This window comes from Macrobrachium nipponense, chromosome 10, assembly GCF_015104395.2.
Source record: "Macrobrachium nipponense isolate FS-2020 chromosome 10, ASM1510439v2, whole genome shotgun sequence".
NCBI lineage: Eukaryota > Metazoa > Arthropoda > Malacostraca > Decapoda > Palaemonidae > Macrobrachium > Macrobrachium nipponense.
In genome coordinates this window covers 67,371,291-67,388,552 of record NC_087204.1, presented here as the reverse complement: position 1 = coordinate 67,388,552, position 17,262 = coordinate 67,371,291, and the positions used below count along the sequence as shown (strand labels likewise).

Below are 17,262 nucleotides of genomic sequence, written 5' to 3'. Positions count from 1 at the left end.
AGGTAGCTGCTCCCCTCATAGCCAACATCCAAGCCATGGTAGCACTCCCGGACGACGGTGCCATCGCCGAGGAGGTCACGGGCGAAGTTGCGGCCCTTGACTTGGACCTGGAGCCCATGACTGTCGACGTTTTGGGCAGTGGTAAAGGTGTAAGTGAGGCAGGTCCTGTAGGGGCTCAAGGGCTTTCCTTGAGCCCTTCCCTATCTCTTCCCTCTACTTCTTTCCGGGGTTTCTCGGAGAGGTAGAGATCTGTCAGGCCGAAGTCTTCTCCGAGGAGGTCACGGGCGAAGTTGCGGCCCTTGACTTGGACCTGGAGCCCATGACTGTCGACGTTGTGGGCAGTGGTAAAGGTGTGAGTGAGGCAGGTCCTGTAGGGGCTCAAGGGCTTTCCTTGAGCCCTTCCCTATCTCTTCCCTCTACTTCTTTCCGGGGTTTCTCGGAGAAGTAGAGATCTGTTAGGCCGAAGTCTTCTCCGACGATTCCCAAAGTGAAGTCTTCAACAGGCTTCAAACCCAAATCTAAGTCCCTGCCAAAGAAGTCGACCCCTTCTCTTGTCACTAAGTCATCGGCTCACCATCCCGGGGCTGACAAGACGAAGGTGGTCTCTTCGGCCAAGTCCCCTAAGCATAGGCCTCGCAAGGAGAAAGTTCATGCTTCCTCCTTCGACCCTGAAGCCTTCTCTTCCAACATCTTGGAACAGGTGGGCAACGTCGTCAGGAACTTGGTGCAGTCCAAGTTCCAGGAGATGTTTTCACAACTCTCCAATACGGTCGAGGCTTCGAGTCAGTCGATCCAATCCCTGACGGAGAGGGTCGCGGCCCAGGAGAGTGCAATGACGGGCATCCGGGATACTTTGGCGGCAGGGCATTCCCGGTCCGGTCAAGCGATCTTACCTTCGCTTATGCCGGACTCTTCCAACCTCCCTCCATTTAAGCCCAACAACCCTTGGAGGGTGGCTGCATACGCTCCCTTCTCAGAAGGGATGCTCTCCATTGAAGGTTGTGGAACTTGGAGGCTCGAGGACTTCGAGTTCTACCCCGAGAACCTGCAACCACCATTCATGGGCTACGTTCGCCTAACCGACGCAGCCATGATGAGGGAGGATAAAGTCCCTAAGGAGACAGTCATTCTCCCCCGGGAACAGGCTCAGCAAGCTTGGCTACGAAGTTTGGCGGAGTGGGAGTGCGAAAATACTCGCCTCACCGCCTATAAGAGCCCCTTCACCATTTTCACTACGGTGGAAGGTACGCCACTTCCGCTCACTCTTAAAGTGGTGGAAGCCACCTACCAGGCAGCTCTAAAGGACGAGCCCATGCCCCAGCTCCGGGAAACAGAGTCGACCTCTCTCCTAATTCCCGGTTCGGAAAACTATTTTGAAGGAGCAGCTCCTACTTTCACTGTAGGAAAGCTCAAGCCTGACTGTGCCACAATACTGTTTAGCGAGAGACTACCTAGGCTCTCGGAAATGCTAATCCAGATGGAGTATGATGCCCGGACTAGGCTCAGCAGGTCCCTCAATGCCTTGACGATGGCAGAGATGACGGCCCTTGTTTACGAACAAGAGCTATTGTTTAAGGTTATGGTTAAGTCGCTTCTGCATACAATGCATTGCGACTTCTATGACTTTGTCATCGCAAGGCGTAATTGCAGGAAACACATTCTGGCAGAGTCCACAATCCGCCACGAACCCAACAAGCTTATCGCCTCATCCATATGGGGCACAGACCTCTTCCCCACTCCTGTCGTGAATGAGGTTCTGTATGAAGCCTCTAAGGTTAACCAGAGCTTGAGGGTCCGGTGGGGTCTAGTTGCAAAACAAAAACCCAAATCCACCGGATCCAACCCCAAGTCGAAAAAGAAGCCTAGGAAGTTCCAGTCCTTCCAGGCACCTCAGCAAGCTCTAGTGCAGATGGTATAGGTACCTCAAGTACCACAACAGGCTGCTCAAAGACACAACCGCAACAGCAGTATGTGCTTCTGACACAACCACCGCAACAGCCCCAGCCATCAACCTCCTTCGCTGTCTTGCCAGCCTATAACGCGGCTTTTGAGGCTCAGTCCTTTCAGCCGTTCAATAGGTTCGCCAGAGGTTCCTTCCGCCAAAGAGGAGCCAGAAGGGCCGCCAACAGGGACAGGGGTTTCCGAGGAACACGTGGAGGCCGCCCATCGGCAAACCAGCAGTGAGAGTCCCAAGGTAGGAGGGAGGCTGTACCTCTTCTGTCAACGGTGGGGGTTCAGCCCTTGGGCTCAGAGCATTGTGACCAAAGGTCTGGGATGGAGTTGGCTTCAAGGTCCTCCTCCATCCAACAGCTTCTATCAAAAACCAACAGCGGAATTGATAGAGTATACCCAAGATCTTCTTCTCAAAGGTGTAGTATCAAGGGTCAAGAACTTAAAGTTTCAAGGGCGCTTATTCAGCGTGCCAAAGAAAGGCTCAGAAAAGCGAAAAATGATCTGAGACTTATCCCATCTAAACTCATTCATTCTTTGCGACAAGTTCAGGATGCTGACCGTTTCGCAGGTACGGACCTTACTTCCCCGTGGGGCCGTCACAACCTCTATAGATCTTACAGATGCCTACTATCATGTTCCAATAGCCAGACACTTCTGCCCCTTTCTAGGCTTCAAACTGGGAAGGATAGCTTACTCCTTCAAAGTGATGCCATTCGGGCTCAACATTGCACCCAGAATTTTCACAAAGTTGGCGGAAGTTGAGGACGCATGGAATAATGTTGGTGGCCTATCTAGACATTGGCTTATATGGGCAAGGAACCCCGAGGAATGCCAAAAAGCGACGGTCAAGGTAATCAAGTTCCTGGAACACTTAGGGTTCCAAATAAACAGGACCAAGTCCAGGCTAACACCGGAATCACGCTTCCAATGGTTAGGCCTATAGTGGGACTTGAGATCCCATACTCTATCAATCCTGCCGTTGAAAAGAAAAGAATAGCCAAGTCCACAAGACAATTTCTCACACGCCCAGACTTCTCGGAGGAACCTAGAGAGAATCTTAGGTTCACTCCAATTTGCTTCAGTCACGGACATTCTTCTGAAAGCCAGGCTGAAGGACATAAACCGGGTCTGGCGTTCAAAAGCAAACCGCAGGTCTTGGGACAAACTAGCCTCCATCCCGGCGATTCTACGGAAACGTCTCCGCCCATGGACGGAGGTCAAGAACTTATCAAGAGCAGTACCTCTCCAGTTTCCCCCACCATCTTAAGTGATCCACACGGCCGCTTCACTAAGTGGGTGGGGCGGGTACTCACAGTACAAAAAGGTCCAGGGAACCTGGTCCCTACCATTTCGCCAGCTGCATATCAATGTACTGGAAGCCATGGCAGTATTTCTCACTCTGAAAAGGCTACGGCCCCCCAAGAAGATCCATGTCAAGCTAGTTCTAGACAGCGCAGTAGTAGTCCACTGCATAAACAGGGGCGGATCCAAGTCAAGTCACCTGAATTATGTACTGATAGCCATTTTTACCTTGGCGGACAGGAACAAATGGCACCTGTCAGCCACCCACCTAGCCGGGGTAAGGAACGTGGTAGCAGATGCTCTATCACGCTCCGCCCCGCTGGAGTCGAGTGGACCTTAGACAAGGAGTCATTCAAATGGATCTGTCAGAAGGTCCCGGGGCTCCAGGTAGATCTCTTCGCCACGGAGTCAAATCACCAACTCCCTTGCTATGTGGCTCCCAAACTGGATCCTCTGGCCCATGCCATGGACGCTTGACCCTGGATTGGAACGTGTGGAAGAAGATTTATCTGTTTCCTCCAGTGAATCTTCTGAAAGTACTGGACAAGCTCAGAACGTTCAAAGGACGCGTTGCTTTAGTAGCCCCCAATTGGCCCAAAAGCAATTGGTTTCCCCTACTCCTAGAATTGGGACTCCGGCCTCAACAGATTCCCAATCCCAAACTGACTCAGTTAGTACAAACGCGGACTGTGTCTGCTTCCTCAAGAATTCAGAAAGCCCTAACTTTATGGATTTTATGAAGTTTGCGGCACAAAGGGATGCTAACAACGATCCCCAAAACATCAAATTCTTAGAATCTGATAAAAGGGAATCCACATTGCGTTAGTATGATAGCCGTTAAGAAACTGGCTTTGTTCCTCAAGGGTTCAAACGCACAAACCATGACCACAAATTTGTCCATAACTTTCTTCAGGACATTGTTCAAGAAAGGTCTATTAGCAAGCACAATTACTGCTACCAAATCTGCTCTTAAAAAGATCTTCCAATTTGGTTTTAGTATAGATCTGACAGATTCTTATTTCTCTTCTATTCCAAAGGCTTGCGCTAGACTCAGACCCTCTGAGAGACCTAGGTCAGTCTCATGGTCTTTAAATGATGTCCTTAAATTGGCCTCACAAATCGATAATGACTCTGTGAATATATAGCTCTTTTAAGGAAAACATTATTCCTAATAAGTTTGGCCTCAGGAGCTAGAATTTCAGAACTGTCGGCTCTTTCAAGGGATCCAGGTCTCATTGAATTCCTTCCCTCAGGAGAACTTCTCCTTTCTCCAGATCATCAATTTTTAGCCAAAAACGAAGACACACTAGAAAGGTGGGCCCCTTGGAAAATCATACCACTTCCACAGGACCAGTCACTATGTCCAGTCAACTCCCTAAAAGCCTACTTGAGTAGGATTATCCTGATATCCTCAGGCCCATTATTTGTTAAGGAAAAAGGTGGTACAATTTCCTTAAAAGGGATTAGGCAACAAATTTTGTATTTCATAAAACAGGCCAACCTGGAGTCTTTCCCAAGGGCTCATGATGTTAGGGCAGTTGCCACCTCCATCAATTACTTTCAACATATGAACTTTGACGATCTTAAGAAATACACAGGCTGGAAATCTCCAACAGTATTTAAACGCCACTATTTGAAGTCTTTAGAAGCCCTTAAATTCTCTGCGTGGCAGCTGGAAACAGTTTCTCCTGACACTACTTGATATATATTTACTTAACCTTATCTCTGTAGCTCTTTCCCTTCTGCCTGCCTCACTAGCACCCTTGCTTAGCTCGGTCGTCTCTGTATATTTTACCTTGGATGTAGTTGTACATATAATGAATGTTATTGCTTTATGTTTGGGCTTAGTTCCCTTGTTTGTTTAGCATATCCTTACCATATCAATTGCTATGGTTTTGTATCCTTATCATTAAGTTACTTTAAGGTCTATTAAAACGCATTATTTCTGTATATATTTATCACTTTGTTGTAATCTTAAGTTGTATATTATAGCAACTAACCTTACTTGTGTTTTAATTTACCTATTTTTACAGTATTTATGCATAACTTTCCAAGCTTGGTGGGGCCAATTCTCTGGCACTATTTCACGGAGCGACACAAGCTGAGCTCAGAAAAGGGATTTTGACGGAGGAAAAATCTATTTCTGGGCAATGACCTGTGTTGCCCAGTGAAATGAATCCTTGATACTCATTTCTAAGGTATAAATATTGCTATACTGTATATACCAGAGAAAAAAAGAGAAACGATAGTGCCAGAATATTCTGGCTCGCTCACCTTTTAATAAAGGTGTCGGTATAGTAAAAGAGCGAGTGGATACCACTACCAGAGGTCCCTTGCCATTTAGCTTCTTCCTCCGCCAAAACCCCCCATCTACAGAGGAGCCGAACTAAGGCCCCACTACCCGCTACTACTACAGTGAGCGCCTCTGACGTCATTCCTGAAGATAGCACCCAAGCTTGGGCCAGACAGGGTGAGGAATGTGAAAAAGAGGGTGGGATTTCACTGGGCGACACAGGTCATTGCCCAGAAATAGATTTTTCCTCCGTCAAAATCCCTTTTTTCTTATAGCAATTGGTTTCCTGCAGTTTTAATATTGATCAAAGACTTCTGGCATCCCCTGTCCATATACATTACTGATAAGTGCTGTCAGCTGCCTAATGATTATGAACTCTCTTGGACTCACCCAGGGTCCCATCATTTGGCTTTTCCCTCAGCCTCCAGTCCACCAGTCCGGCCAAAGCATGACAGGCTCCCTCCAGCCATCTGCCACTGTTGCAAGAGGATCGGTCCAAGAAAAGCGGACTGCAAGACCAAGAAGTCAGCACTTGCAGCTGCCCCCTCCAAGCAGGACTCTAAGCTTAATCCCACGGTTACAGCTCCCCTCTATTATTTGTAGCCAGAAGGGACACACCAAGACCTGGCTTAGGTATCCCAGCGGATCAACTGCACTGCCCTCAACCTCCCTCATAATCACCACTACAGCCATGCCATGGGGGCAACCATTCTGCTGGAGAATCACAGTCTCTCCCCATGAAAGCTGCACCCTACTACAGCAGGTCTGATCTCTAGTGTGGGATCAAGTGCCTGCCAATGCCCAAATCCGAGGTGACGAACACATGACTATCCAGTAGGTGGAAAATGTCAGGAACCACATTCCTACTGTCTTACTGAGGGTGACAATGCCCCGCAGAAGACAGCAGTGCTGCCTGGGAGTAATAAGTGACATCAGACAGGTTAGGACCTCCTGAAAGGATTGTAGTATGTGCCCTTATGATACATGGCTGCCTCCGACCCTGAGCGTTAGACAACAGAGACAATTCTAGCAGAAGAGGATGCCTGGCTAGATGGCATCAACCTAGGAGAAGCATCGCTCTCCTCACAAGAGGCCCTTCCTGACCCTTACTGACTCCTAGACGCTGGCTCTGACAGCCGTCCAAGCGCCTTAGTGGCGTGGTTGGTATGGTGTTGGCGTCCCACCAAGGTGGTCGCGAGTTCGATTCTCGGCCATTCCATTAAGGAGTGAGAGATGTGTATTTCTGGTGATAGAAGTTCACTCTTGACGTGGTTCAGAAGTCATGTAAAGCCGTTGCTGAATAACCACTGGTTCCATGCAACGTAAAAACACCATACAAACAAACAAACAAACAAACAAGACAGCCATCCACCAGGCACCAATTCAGACTGCGCAGAAGTTGGAGCTAGGAATGCTTCCACCAACCATAATTTTGAGCTGGATTGGGCCAGGCTCATCAAGTCACCGCAGTCTGATGAGACCCTCAATCTCTTGCGAGAGGCAGCCCACTCTGACCTAGCGGAGGTCATAGATCTCTCAACGAAGAGCTTCCTGATGGAGAAAGGGGTGCTCTACCACGTCACCAGTGATGACCACCATGTCACCAGAATTGACCACAACACACTGGAAGCCATACAATGACAAGTGGTCTTGCCCTGGAACCTGAGGTTACTGATCCTGCCGATGGCCCACGATGGAGTGAGTGGCCACTGAGAGCTGCTGGAAGTGTCAAATGTGACAAAGGGCTTAAGATGAGTATGGCCAACCTTCTCAGGATAAAAATTCTCCCTTAGATGCATTTTATATGCCACCTATATCGGGGCTGCTCGACATTAAAGAAATAATGAGAGAAAAAATGTTGATAGGTGATGTAACTGAACCAAACAGCCTTCACATTATTATACTGGATTATTGATAAGTATTGTTGGATGAGAGCCCTTCTCAAAAGGTTAGAAAGTGTAGAGGAGGGGTAAATGAAGAGTCATGTAGTGACATTGGGAGGATTTTCATACCTTCAATATGGAGGAGTGATATGGTAGTTGCATTTGACAATGTCTTCGAGGGTTGCGTGAGAGAGAGATCAAGATCGAGAGAGTAATTGAGAGTGTCGTTGGATGCTTGTGATTGTCTGGAATAATTGAGAGTTTAAATGTTTTTCTATGTATAATATGTCACGTTTGGTGTTGCTGTATGGTAGTGTGTAAGTGTCTGTGTTTTTGTAAAGAGTGTGAGTGAGCGAGCTGTCAAGGGAGAGAGAAAGAGCGTAAGTGGTGGGTGGATAGTTAGCAATGGTTTGCTTGTTGGGCAATCGTTTAGGTTGTTTGTTGGTGCGGTTGCTAAGAGTCAGTCTTGGATCAGTGTCTTGCTGGACAGTCATTTTTGGCAGTGGTCTTGGATACTGTTAGTGGTCAGTTGTGTTGTGTTTCCTGATTGAATTGTTGTTTGATTTGCTGTTGATATCTTATGCTTAGAGTTGTTGTGTCTGTGTTGTTGAATTTGTTGTGCTTGTGTTTTGGAAAGTTGTTGAGCTTGTGAGTTTCTGTTGAGTTGTATATGAGTTATTGCAGTTTTGAATTGTTGAGTGTTATTGTTGGTGAGCTGTTGTGATTTCTTGGTGTTGTTTGTGAGTGGTTGTATATGGACTTGCAAGGTTATTGTTTTGATGTTGGTGTTCATCTGCACAGTGATTTGTTGTGTTGTTGTATGGTTGTAGTACTCGGTTGGTTGTTTTGTGTGTGATTCTCATCGGTTGTTGTGTCTCATCAACTGTATCCAGCAAATGGCACAGCATCTTGCCCTGAGTGTTTTGGGTCTGAGGTGAGTACACGTGTTTGTGTTTTGTGTGTTCTGTGTCTTGTTAAGCCAGTTGTCCTGTGTAATTAGTAACGTAAAGGGGAAAGTGTGGCTGGGGGAACTTTTTGTCATCCGTGTTCAATAAAGTAAATGTGGGGAGATGTTGTGGCTATTGTTTTTTTGCTTCTGATTCCGCCACATTATTTTGGCGCCCGAACAGGGACTGCTGGTGTGGCTCCTGCAGGACGATTGATGTAGTGAGTTGTGTGATTGGTGAAGAAAGTAAGTATGGATGGTTTGACTGAAGTGGAGACGCTGAGGGAGGAGTTGCGGTTGTCGAGGGAAACTAAGGAAAGATTGGAAGTAGAGAATGAGAGGTTAAGGGTAGAGTATGAGGAGCTGAAGAGCGAGTTAGAGGAAAGGAGAGGAGTGTGAAAGTGGAAATGAAAGAAGTGAAAGGCGCGGAAGAGAGAATGGTTGAGAAAATGGATAAGAAGTTCGGAGTGATGATGAATGCAGTGCAGGAGATGATGAAGGGATTCATGGGAGAGGGAGCAGTAGGAGGAAGGCTTCCTGGATCTTGTGACGGGCCAGGATTGGTAAGGAAAGTGGAAGAGAGAGTGGATGAGAGTGCAAGTGATGAAGGTGATATGATTGTAGTAAGTGAGGATAAGAAAGAAGGGAGACAAGGTAAGGATAGGAATGAGGATAAGGATAAGTAAGGGCTTGAGAAGAAGGGGAAGAATAAGAGAAAGAAAGTTAGTAAGGATGATAGACAGGATGTGAAAGGAATTGAGAATGTTGGGAAAAATGAAGAGAGTAAGGAACAGAATGAGAGTGATTTGGATAGGAGTGAGTGGGAACAGGTAGGTAGAAAGAATAAGGGTAAGAAGAGCGTAATCAAGAGCATGGATGTTAGTATGGAAGTTGATTCGTTGTATTCGGAGGAGGTCAGTAGGAATCTGGATGGAAGTCGTGGAAGTGAGAGTGAAAGTGAGTGAGAAATACAAAAGGCTGTGCATATGAGAGAGGTACCCCGATGTGCACAGTATGAGGATTATGAGAGTAGGGAGACTGAGGACTTTTCCAAGGAATATGAGAAATATTGTGTGGCTAAGTAGGGGGATAACAAGAGAGTTGGGTAGCTTTTTGACAGGATTTTTGTCGAGTATGTATGGGATAATGATGAGTGTGGGAGATGTGTCATACGAAAGTGTTAAAACTAGGATTATGGAACAGGCTAGGAGGGCAAAGAGTAGTGTTAGGTATAGGAGGAAGAATGATTTTGAGGAGGCAACAATGAATGTTGGTGAGTCATTGTCTATGTATGTATGCCGGTTGGAGACATTAGCTAGGAAAAAGTTTGGAGACGAGGGAATAAATGAGGGTAAGGAGTTAGTGAGGAAGTTGTTAGTGACTGTGCCTGAGAGTGTGTATGAGTTTATAAATCTGAAACGTAAGGAAAAAATGAGATGCACGAATGAGAGGTTAACATGGAATGATATTTTAGAGATAGTTGGGGATTAAGAGCTAGATAGGCGTATGAAAGAGAGTAGAAGTGCTGGCGTCAGGACCAAATTAAATGAGGGTGTGCCTGAGTTTAAGAGCTATAGGGAGGCAGTTTTAGAAGGGCCCAGGCAAATGGCAGAGTAAGTGGTTGACAGGAGCATTAGAGCAAGTAATGTAAGTGTGGTGAAACCTAAAAGAGATAGAAGAGGACACAAGAAGAATGAGCGTCGGTGGGCGTTAGGAGCGTGCTTCGGGTGTGGGCAAACAGGCCATTTAGTGAGTGAGTGTAAGAAAGATACGGATATTAAATGTTACAGGTGTGGACAGGTAGGGCACATACCTGTGGATGTTGGCGTACCCGTATAACCGTGGTTTGCGGCAACTGTGGAAAGAATGGGCATTATGCTAGGATGTGTAAAGAACAGTGTGCAAAGTGTGCTGAATGTGGAATGGAAGGTCATGTAGCGAATGTGTGTAGGCAAAAGAGGGTGAGTCAGGCTGGGAATTCGGGAAACTAGGTGTTAAGGGGATTCAGTTGGGTGGGTCCTCTAGTGTGCAGCAGTATGTTCGGGAGAATGCGATGAGTGAATGGTTGAGGGTTGGTAAATATGAGCCGAGTGTCAGTGAACAAATGGGTCTGGGAGATCGACAGTTAGTGTTGGTAGGGTATGGAAGAAAGCGGAAGAATGTAGAGAAAGGGAATGGAAAGAAGAAACATGAACTGCATGATATGGGTATTAGTGTAATATGGATGACCTTGAGGGAATGAATGATACTTGTAGTGTGTGTGGGTTTGAATTGACAGGGATAAGTGAGATTTCAGCAGGAAGGAAACCGAGTAGTAAGGAAGTAGTTGATAGTATGGATGAAGATTTGCAAGGGTTTGATAGAAGTATGGATGAACTGAGTGGTTTGGCAGCAGAAATAAGGGAGATCTTGGGACAAGAGCTAGAAGGTGTAGATGAGGTAGTGAATGAGATTTGGGAGGATAGTAGTGAGGGAGATAATGGGAATCTGAATGACAGTGGTTTGGAAGAAATGAATGGCGATGTAAGTGAGAGAGTATGTGAGGATCAATGTAAGGACACATTGTCAAATGTAATGGGGGAGGTAATATGGAGGAATGATATGGTAGTTGCATTTGACAACGTCTTTGAGAGTTGTGTGAGAGAGAGAGCGAGAGAGTGAGAGCGTCATTGGGTTGTTTATGATTGTCAGGAATAACAGAGAGTTTAGATGTTTTCGTATGTATTATGTGTCGTATTTCGTGTTTGTTGTTGCTGTATGGTAGTGTGCAAGTGTGTGTGCGTTTTTCTGAAGAGTGTGAGGGAGAGAGAAAGAGAGTAAGTGGTGGGTGGATAGTTAGCGATGGTTTGCTTGTTGGGCGATCGTTTGGGTTGTCTGTTGGTACAGTTGCCAAGACTCGGTATGGGATCAGTGTCTGTGCTGGACAGTCATTTTTGGCAGCAGTCTTGGATATTGTGATTGGTCAGTTGCGTTGTGTTTCTGGATTGAATTGTTGTTTGATTTGCTGTTGATATCGTATGCTTAGAGTTGTTGTGCTTGTGTGTTGGAAGGTTGTTTCGAGCTTGTGAGTTTCTGTTGAGTTGTATATGAGTTGTTGTAGCTTTTGAGTTGTTGAGTGTTGTTGGTGAGCTGTGTGATTTCTTGGTGTTGTTTGTGAGTGGTTGTATATGGACTTGTAAGGTTGTTGTTTTGATGTTGCAGTGATTTGTTGTTGTTGTATGGTTGCAGTACTCGGTTGGTTGTTTTGTGTGTGATTCTCAGCGGTTATTGTCTCAACAACTGTATCCAGAGGACGGCATAGCGTATTCCCCTGAGTGTCTCGAGTCTGAGGTGAGTACATGTGTTTGTGTTTTGTGTATTTTGTGTTTCGTTAAGTCAATTGTCCTGCATAATTAGTAACGTCAAGGGGAAAGTGTGGCTGGGGGAACTTTTTGTCATCCGTGTTCGATAAAGTAAATGTGGGATGTTGTTGCTTTTGTTTTTTTGCTTGTGATCCCGCCACATCAAGACGTCCCTTGCTGCTATTTTGTAGAGAAGTTTTAGATTATCCAGAACTTGATGGTCACGATCCTCTTTGTAATCATGTATCGCCTAAGCTCCAAGGCCAACCGCGAAAGAAACGTAGGAAGCAGCTAGGAGGATTTGAAGCAGTTGGAGAAAAGATGTGGAGGAGTTTATATGATGAAATGAGTGGCATATCTCAATCGAGTAGTTCACAACAGGCAGTGCAATCTAATTCAGCTATCATGTAAAGACATTACGAAAGATTAGTGCTGCCATAAGAGAAGATCTTGTTACAATAGTAGGAAAAAAAACTTCATCGGATCAGAGACCAAATAGTCACGTCAGATCCAGGATAACCTTCTGTGTCTATTTTACGAGTTCCAAAGGTGACCATCATTTATATGGCTTTTTATATAACTAAACGGTACCTGTATATTTTTAAAAAGTTGCGGTTTAAGAAGAAATCGAAGAAATATGGCTAGTTAGGGAAGTTTCCATTCAAATAACTGATTTGTTTTATTAAAGGTCAATCAAAGTTATGTTGAGAGCAATAAGTGTATTTACAAATTGTGGCATGAAAATTACCAACAACATTAAGGGCATAAATACAATAAGGTTTACAGTTATATATTTTTACAAACAAACATCAAAAGAGCTTATTTTTACTTCATCTTTAATTAGAGAAAATGCTGTCAATACACTATACTATTCCCTACGTATAATGTGAATCAGTAACAAAAGGAGCCATTCATGAATATCCAGCTATAAACATTTCACTTTCATATTCTTGCATAGTAATGCTGCAAGTTGCTGGAAGTATGTACTTTTGCACAGAGCAAGGAGCACATAGATATATTCTGGAATTCATTGAATGTCCCCTCATTGCCTACTTTTTGTAACCATATAGGATGCCTGAAGATTAAGTAAGTTTTGCTCCCGTGACGTTGTTGTTCCATTTAGAAAAATATTAAAAACCTTTAGAAACATTCTACAAAAAGTTCTGAAATTGTCCAAGATAAATGTTATTTTGCTTGAGATTTAACTGAACCCATATGTTTTACAGTTTGGTAGCTTAGTTCTATAGGTTTTTGTTGACATTTACATTTGTACGTATATATGGTGTTTAAAAGCCAAGAAGTTAATAACATTAGAATATAATCGTTCTAAACTGGTCTTTTTACCATGACTGTGTGCGCAGATTACTTTATTGCTGTCTTTATTTTATTCATTACACGTCCTGTTTTGTCCCTTGTCGTTGGTTGACTAGAATGGCAGTTTTTACTGCTGCATCGTCGTCTCTGGTTAGTGGTCCAGTAATATTTGTGTGTATCTATCTATCTATCTATCTATCTATCTATCTATCTATCTATCTATCTATCTATCTATATATATATGTATATATATATATATATATATACATATACATATATAATAAATATATTATATATATCATATATACAATATTTATATAAATATGTTATATATATAGATATATAAATATCATATATATATATATAATATATATATATATATATTATATATATATATAATATATATATATATATATATATCATATACATATATCTATATATCTATATATATATATATATATATATATATATATGTATATATATTATATATATATATACATATACTATATATATATATATATATATATATATGATATATATATATATATATATATATATTATATATGCATATACACACACACACACACACACACATATATAATATATATATATATATATATATATATATATATGTGTGTGTGTGTGTGTGTGTGTGTATACATGTATATACATAGTATATATATATATATATATATATATATATATATATATATATATATATATTTTTTTTACACACACGCATATATGCACACATTTATTCACTGTACGAATGTAATTGTTTTGTTCATGTGTGTACATATAAGTGCAGTATAGTAGTATACTGTACATAATATTTTCACAGTAGTATATTATTTACATTTCCGAACATTATATTTCATGTCATATATTTGATAAATGAATATGAGTGTGTACATGTTACTGGAGAGTTTTCTGCTTTTTATGTCGTCATGGTTTAGTTTAGCTTTGATAGTAGATTTACAATTAAATTATTACATATATATATAATAAATATATTATATATATATCACCTAACTATATAATTAATATTATATAATTATATCTATATATAGATATATATAGATATATATATGTATATAAGTGTGTGTGTATAAAAAGGTACTATGATAATGAATGAACTGGGTTTTCCATACGTTTCTTCATTTACTTCTGCAGAACTTCATAATATAATTAGTCATTCTTAGGAGGGCTATTTATTTTCTTTTTTTACTTAGGATGCATTACCAACCACTTTAGCTGTAACTCAACACGGCAGGTACTTTCAAGAGCTGCGTGCTGAAATCACAGGTCACTTAACCTGCCCTCTAAAAAGCACGTCTCCGCATCTTGCATCCTAAAAGTGCATGTCACTATAGCTTGCTTCCAAATCCACTGGTTGCGGAAGTTTTCTTTCTCAAACCACAGGGTGCTATAACTCGTTTATGGAAGCCACAGTTCACCATTGTCTTCAACTGTAAATATATAATATATGTTTTGAAAAACTATGGGTCACAGTAGGGTATCTTCCAAGAAACGGCAAACACTTCAGTCTTATCTTCTAGAACTGAAGCTTACCGTAGATTTTTGTTTAGCTTCAGAGGTCAATACTATAACCATTTTCCTAGAGCTGCAGATCCTAGTTCGCAGTATTCTAGAGCTGTGGCTCACCATACTTTGGTTGGCGTGGGTGGCTGGAAGTGGATGTTAGCTGCTTCTAAAGTTTGAGGTCCTTCATAACGAACTTTGGGTACGAAACCGTTCTCGTGATCAGCCGTGTACGTCACGACTTGCAGCCGACCGTCTGGAAGCCGCACCCGGTATTCTCCGTGAACCTGAAAGACAACCTCTGAAGTGTGATCTCTCACTCATTCGTCAAGTACGCAAAATTGTATATGATGCAAGTAGCCATCATAGATATTAATAATTATTCTTCATCATTTATTCAGTCAATCAAAGAAATGACTCAAAACAGAATACTTCAAAGGTAATTTTTTTTTATTATAAATGGATTGTTATATCGTATATAAAATTGTAGCATTGAATAAGGCTTCTGTCGAACTCTGCAGAGCAAAATATTCATATATAATAAACAAAGTCAGGACAAAGAGAAGAAAATTAATCGTAAAGAGTAGAAAAGTTCACAATAGAATGAGATAAACTGATAAAAGGAAGGGAATGATAGTCATTGGAGAAATAAATTTCTAGCATCATGCAGAGATACATTAAAGCAAGTCTTTAGTGTTTTATTCAACAAAGAGAGACGGCAAATAAGGAGAAAATGAAAAACTTACCGTTGATCCATCGCTCTTCTCTTGATGTCGGTAGGCGGTGCCGTGGTAGATGGAACCGACGTTGTACCGGTAGTCGTATTTCTTGCCCTGGTGGGAAATGAGAGATTCCGAAGTGTTTCAGCGAGTATGGACATCAGGTATTAATGTTTGAAACTAAATAAAGTATTTGCCGATATTAGCACTGTAAAGACATTCACGTTTTCTTCTTCAGAACACATGTCATGGGTTTACGGTAGCTGCCTTCCTAAAGCAGTAGTACACTAATAATATTCTTATGTTCTGTACCAAAACATATGCGTGCCCATTATTTTTATTATATTATAATTCGGACTACTTTTTATGTGTTGAGAACAAATCTTTGGACCAGAATGTATCTTCCATGAACTTTACGTGTTATTCAGTCAAATTAGTTCGAAATAGTTTTCAATACCTTCAGTAAACTTTCTCTCCTAAAGAATATATATAGATATATATATATATATATATATATATATATATATATATATATATATTTGTGTGTGAGTGTAATTATTCATATATGTGAGAATAAATGCTCAGAACTTTCTTTTCGGTACTACTCTGCAATACAATGAAATGTTGAAAAGAGATGCAGTTTTTTATCTCAGAACCAAAAACCGGAACATAAAGAAATAGCTTACCTTTTCATGTTTATAAGGAGAGTCGGTGGGATGCAACTTTGGAACATCATAAGACGACGAAGCGTAAGATTTGTAGGTGTCCTGGGGCTCATATTTGTAAGATTTCTGTGAACTGTAAGTAGGAGGTTTAGTACTGTACTGGTAAGGTTCGGGTGTGTTGTGATAGGGTTCAGGTGTACTGTATTCATAAGGCTTAGGGGTTTTGTATTTATAAGGTTCTGGGGTGTTGTATTTATATGGTGCAGGCGTATTGTACTTCACTGGCAATGATGTATATTTCGGTAATAAATTGTACTTGTATGGCTGGGGCTCTTTGTAAGCTGTTACATGTCTCTTGGGAGGGGGAGTCGCTGGTTTGATAGTTGTAATGGATGGGCGCTGGTAGGCCGTTTCTGTGATTTTGCCGGTTTGTCCATTGGGATAGTAGACTGGCGGGGACACCTCCGTCTGGATGAAGTAGGTGCTTGGCAGAAAAGCTTCATCTGACTGGTACGTAGCGCTTGGGATAAATGGCTCGGATGAAATTAAAGGCGGGTTGTATTGTGGGACAAGTCGAGGCACTCTATTGAGTTCACGAATCGTTGACTGTGTAAGATAATCAGGGCTGTATGGTCCTTTGTAGGCGTTCACGGAGAGGACGAAAGGCTCGGGACGAGGAGAAGGCGGAGGAGGAGGCGGTGGAGGAGGGGGATCGTGCAAGACATTCAGTATAGGAGGCGGAGGAACCTTGAGGCCGTACGGGGCGGCTTGAGTCCTTGTGGGTACTTTGTAACCGTACCTGCGATTCACAGCAGTATTGATGCTGAAGCTGTTCTCTCTCTCTGCTTTTGGGAACCCGTCGATATCCAATTCATGCACGGGGTCAAACACAGAGGCGAGGCTGATAATGCTCTCGCTAAATTTCATACCATCGTGTTGGTTGTCATTATTGATAAAGCTATGGCTACTGCTGCTTCCAGCATAAGCTATCGTGGCAGGAGGGGCGGGGCCTTTGCTGTCAGGGAAAAGCCATTTGGCCCAACAAACTGACATCAAGCAAAGCGACAGACACACAAAATCCACCTGTTCAAGCAGAGAAGAAATTTGGTTAGGAATAATTGCAATACTGTTACCATTGGGATATCTCTTAGTTTCCACTATTTGCCTTCTAATAATTATCGTCCGATCTATATTTATTCATTCTCAGTTAATCAACTGTAGCGTTGCGTTTTCATTTTAGTTAAAAATGTTTTCTCTTGAATAATTTATTCATACCAGCTAAAGCCATAAATACCTTAAAGTTG

General features: G+C 42.6%; 1 protein-coding gene across 1 annotated transcript; it reads right to left on the bottom strand.

Annotated features, from left to right (window-relative positions):
- Positions 1-14,140: 14,140 nt before the first annotated feature.
- LOC135224168 (uncharacterized) lies at positions 14,141-17,038 on the bottom strand. The gene is made up of 3 exons (XM_064263038.1): positions 15,980-17,038; positions 15,321-15,407; positions 14,141-14,861 (listed from the first exon to the last, which is right to left on the bottom strand). The coding sequence occupies exons 1-3, from the start codon at positions 17,009-17,011 to the stop codon at positions 14,694-14,696; spliced, it is 1,287 nt and encodes a 428-aa protein (XP_064119108.1). The 5' UTR covers positions 17,012-17,038; the 3' UTR covers positions 14,141-14,693.
- Between the last annotated feature and the right edge of the window lie 224 nt (positions 17,039-17,262).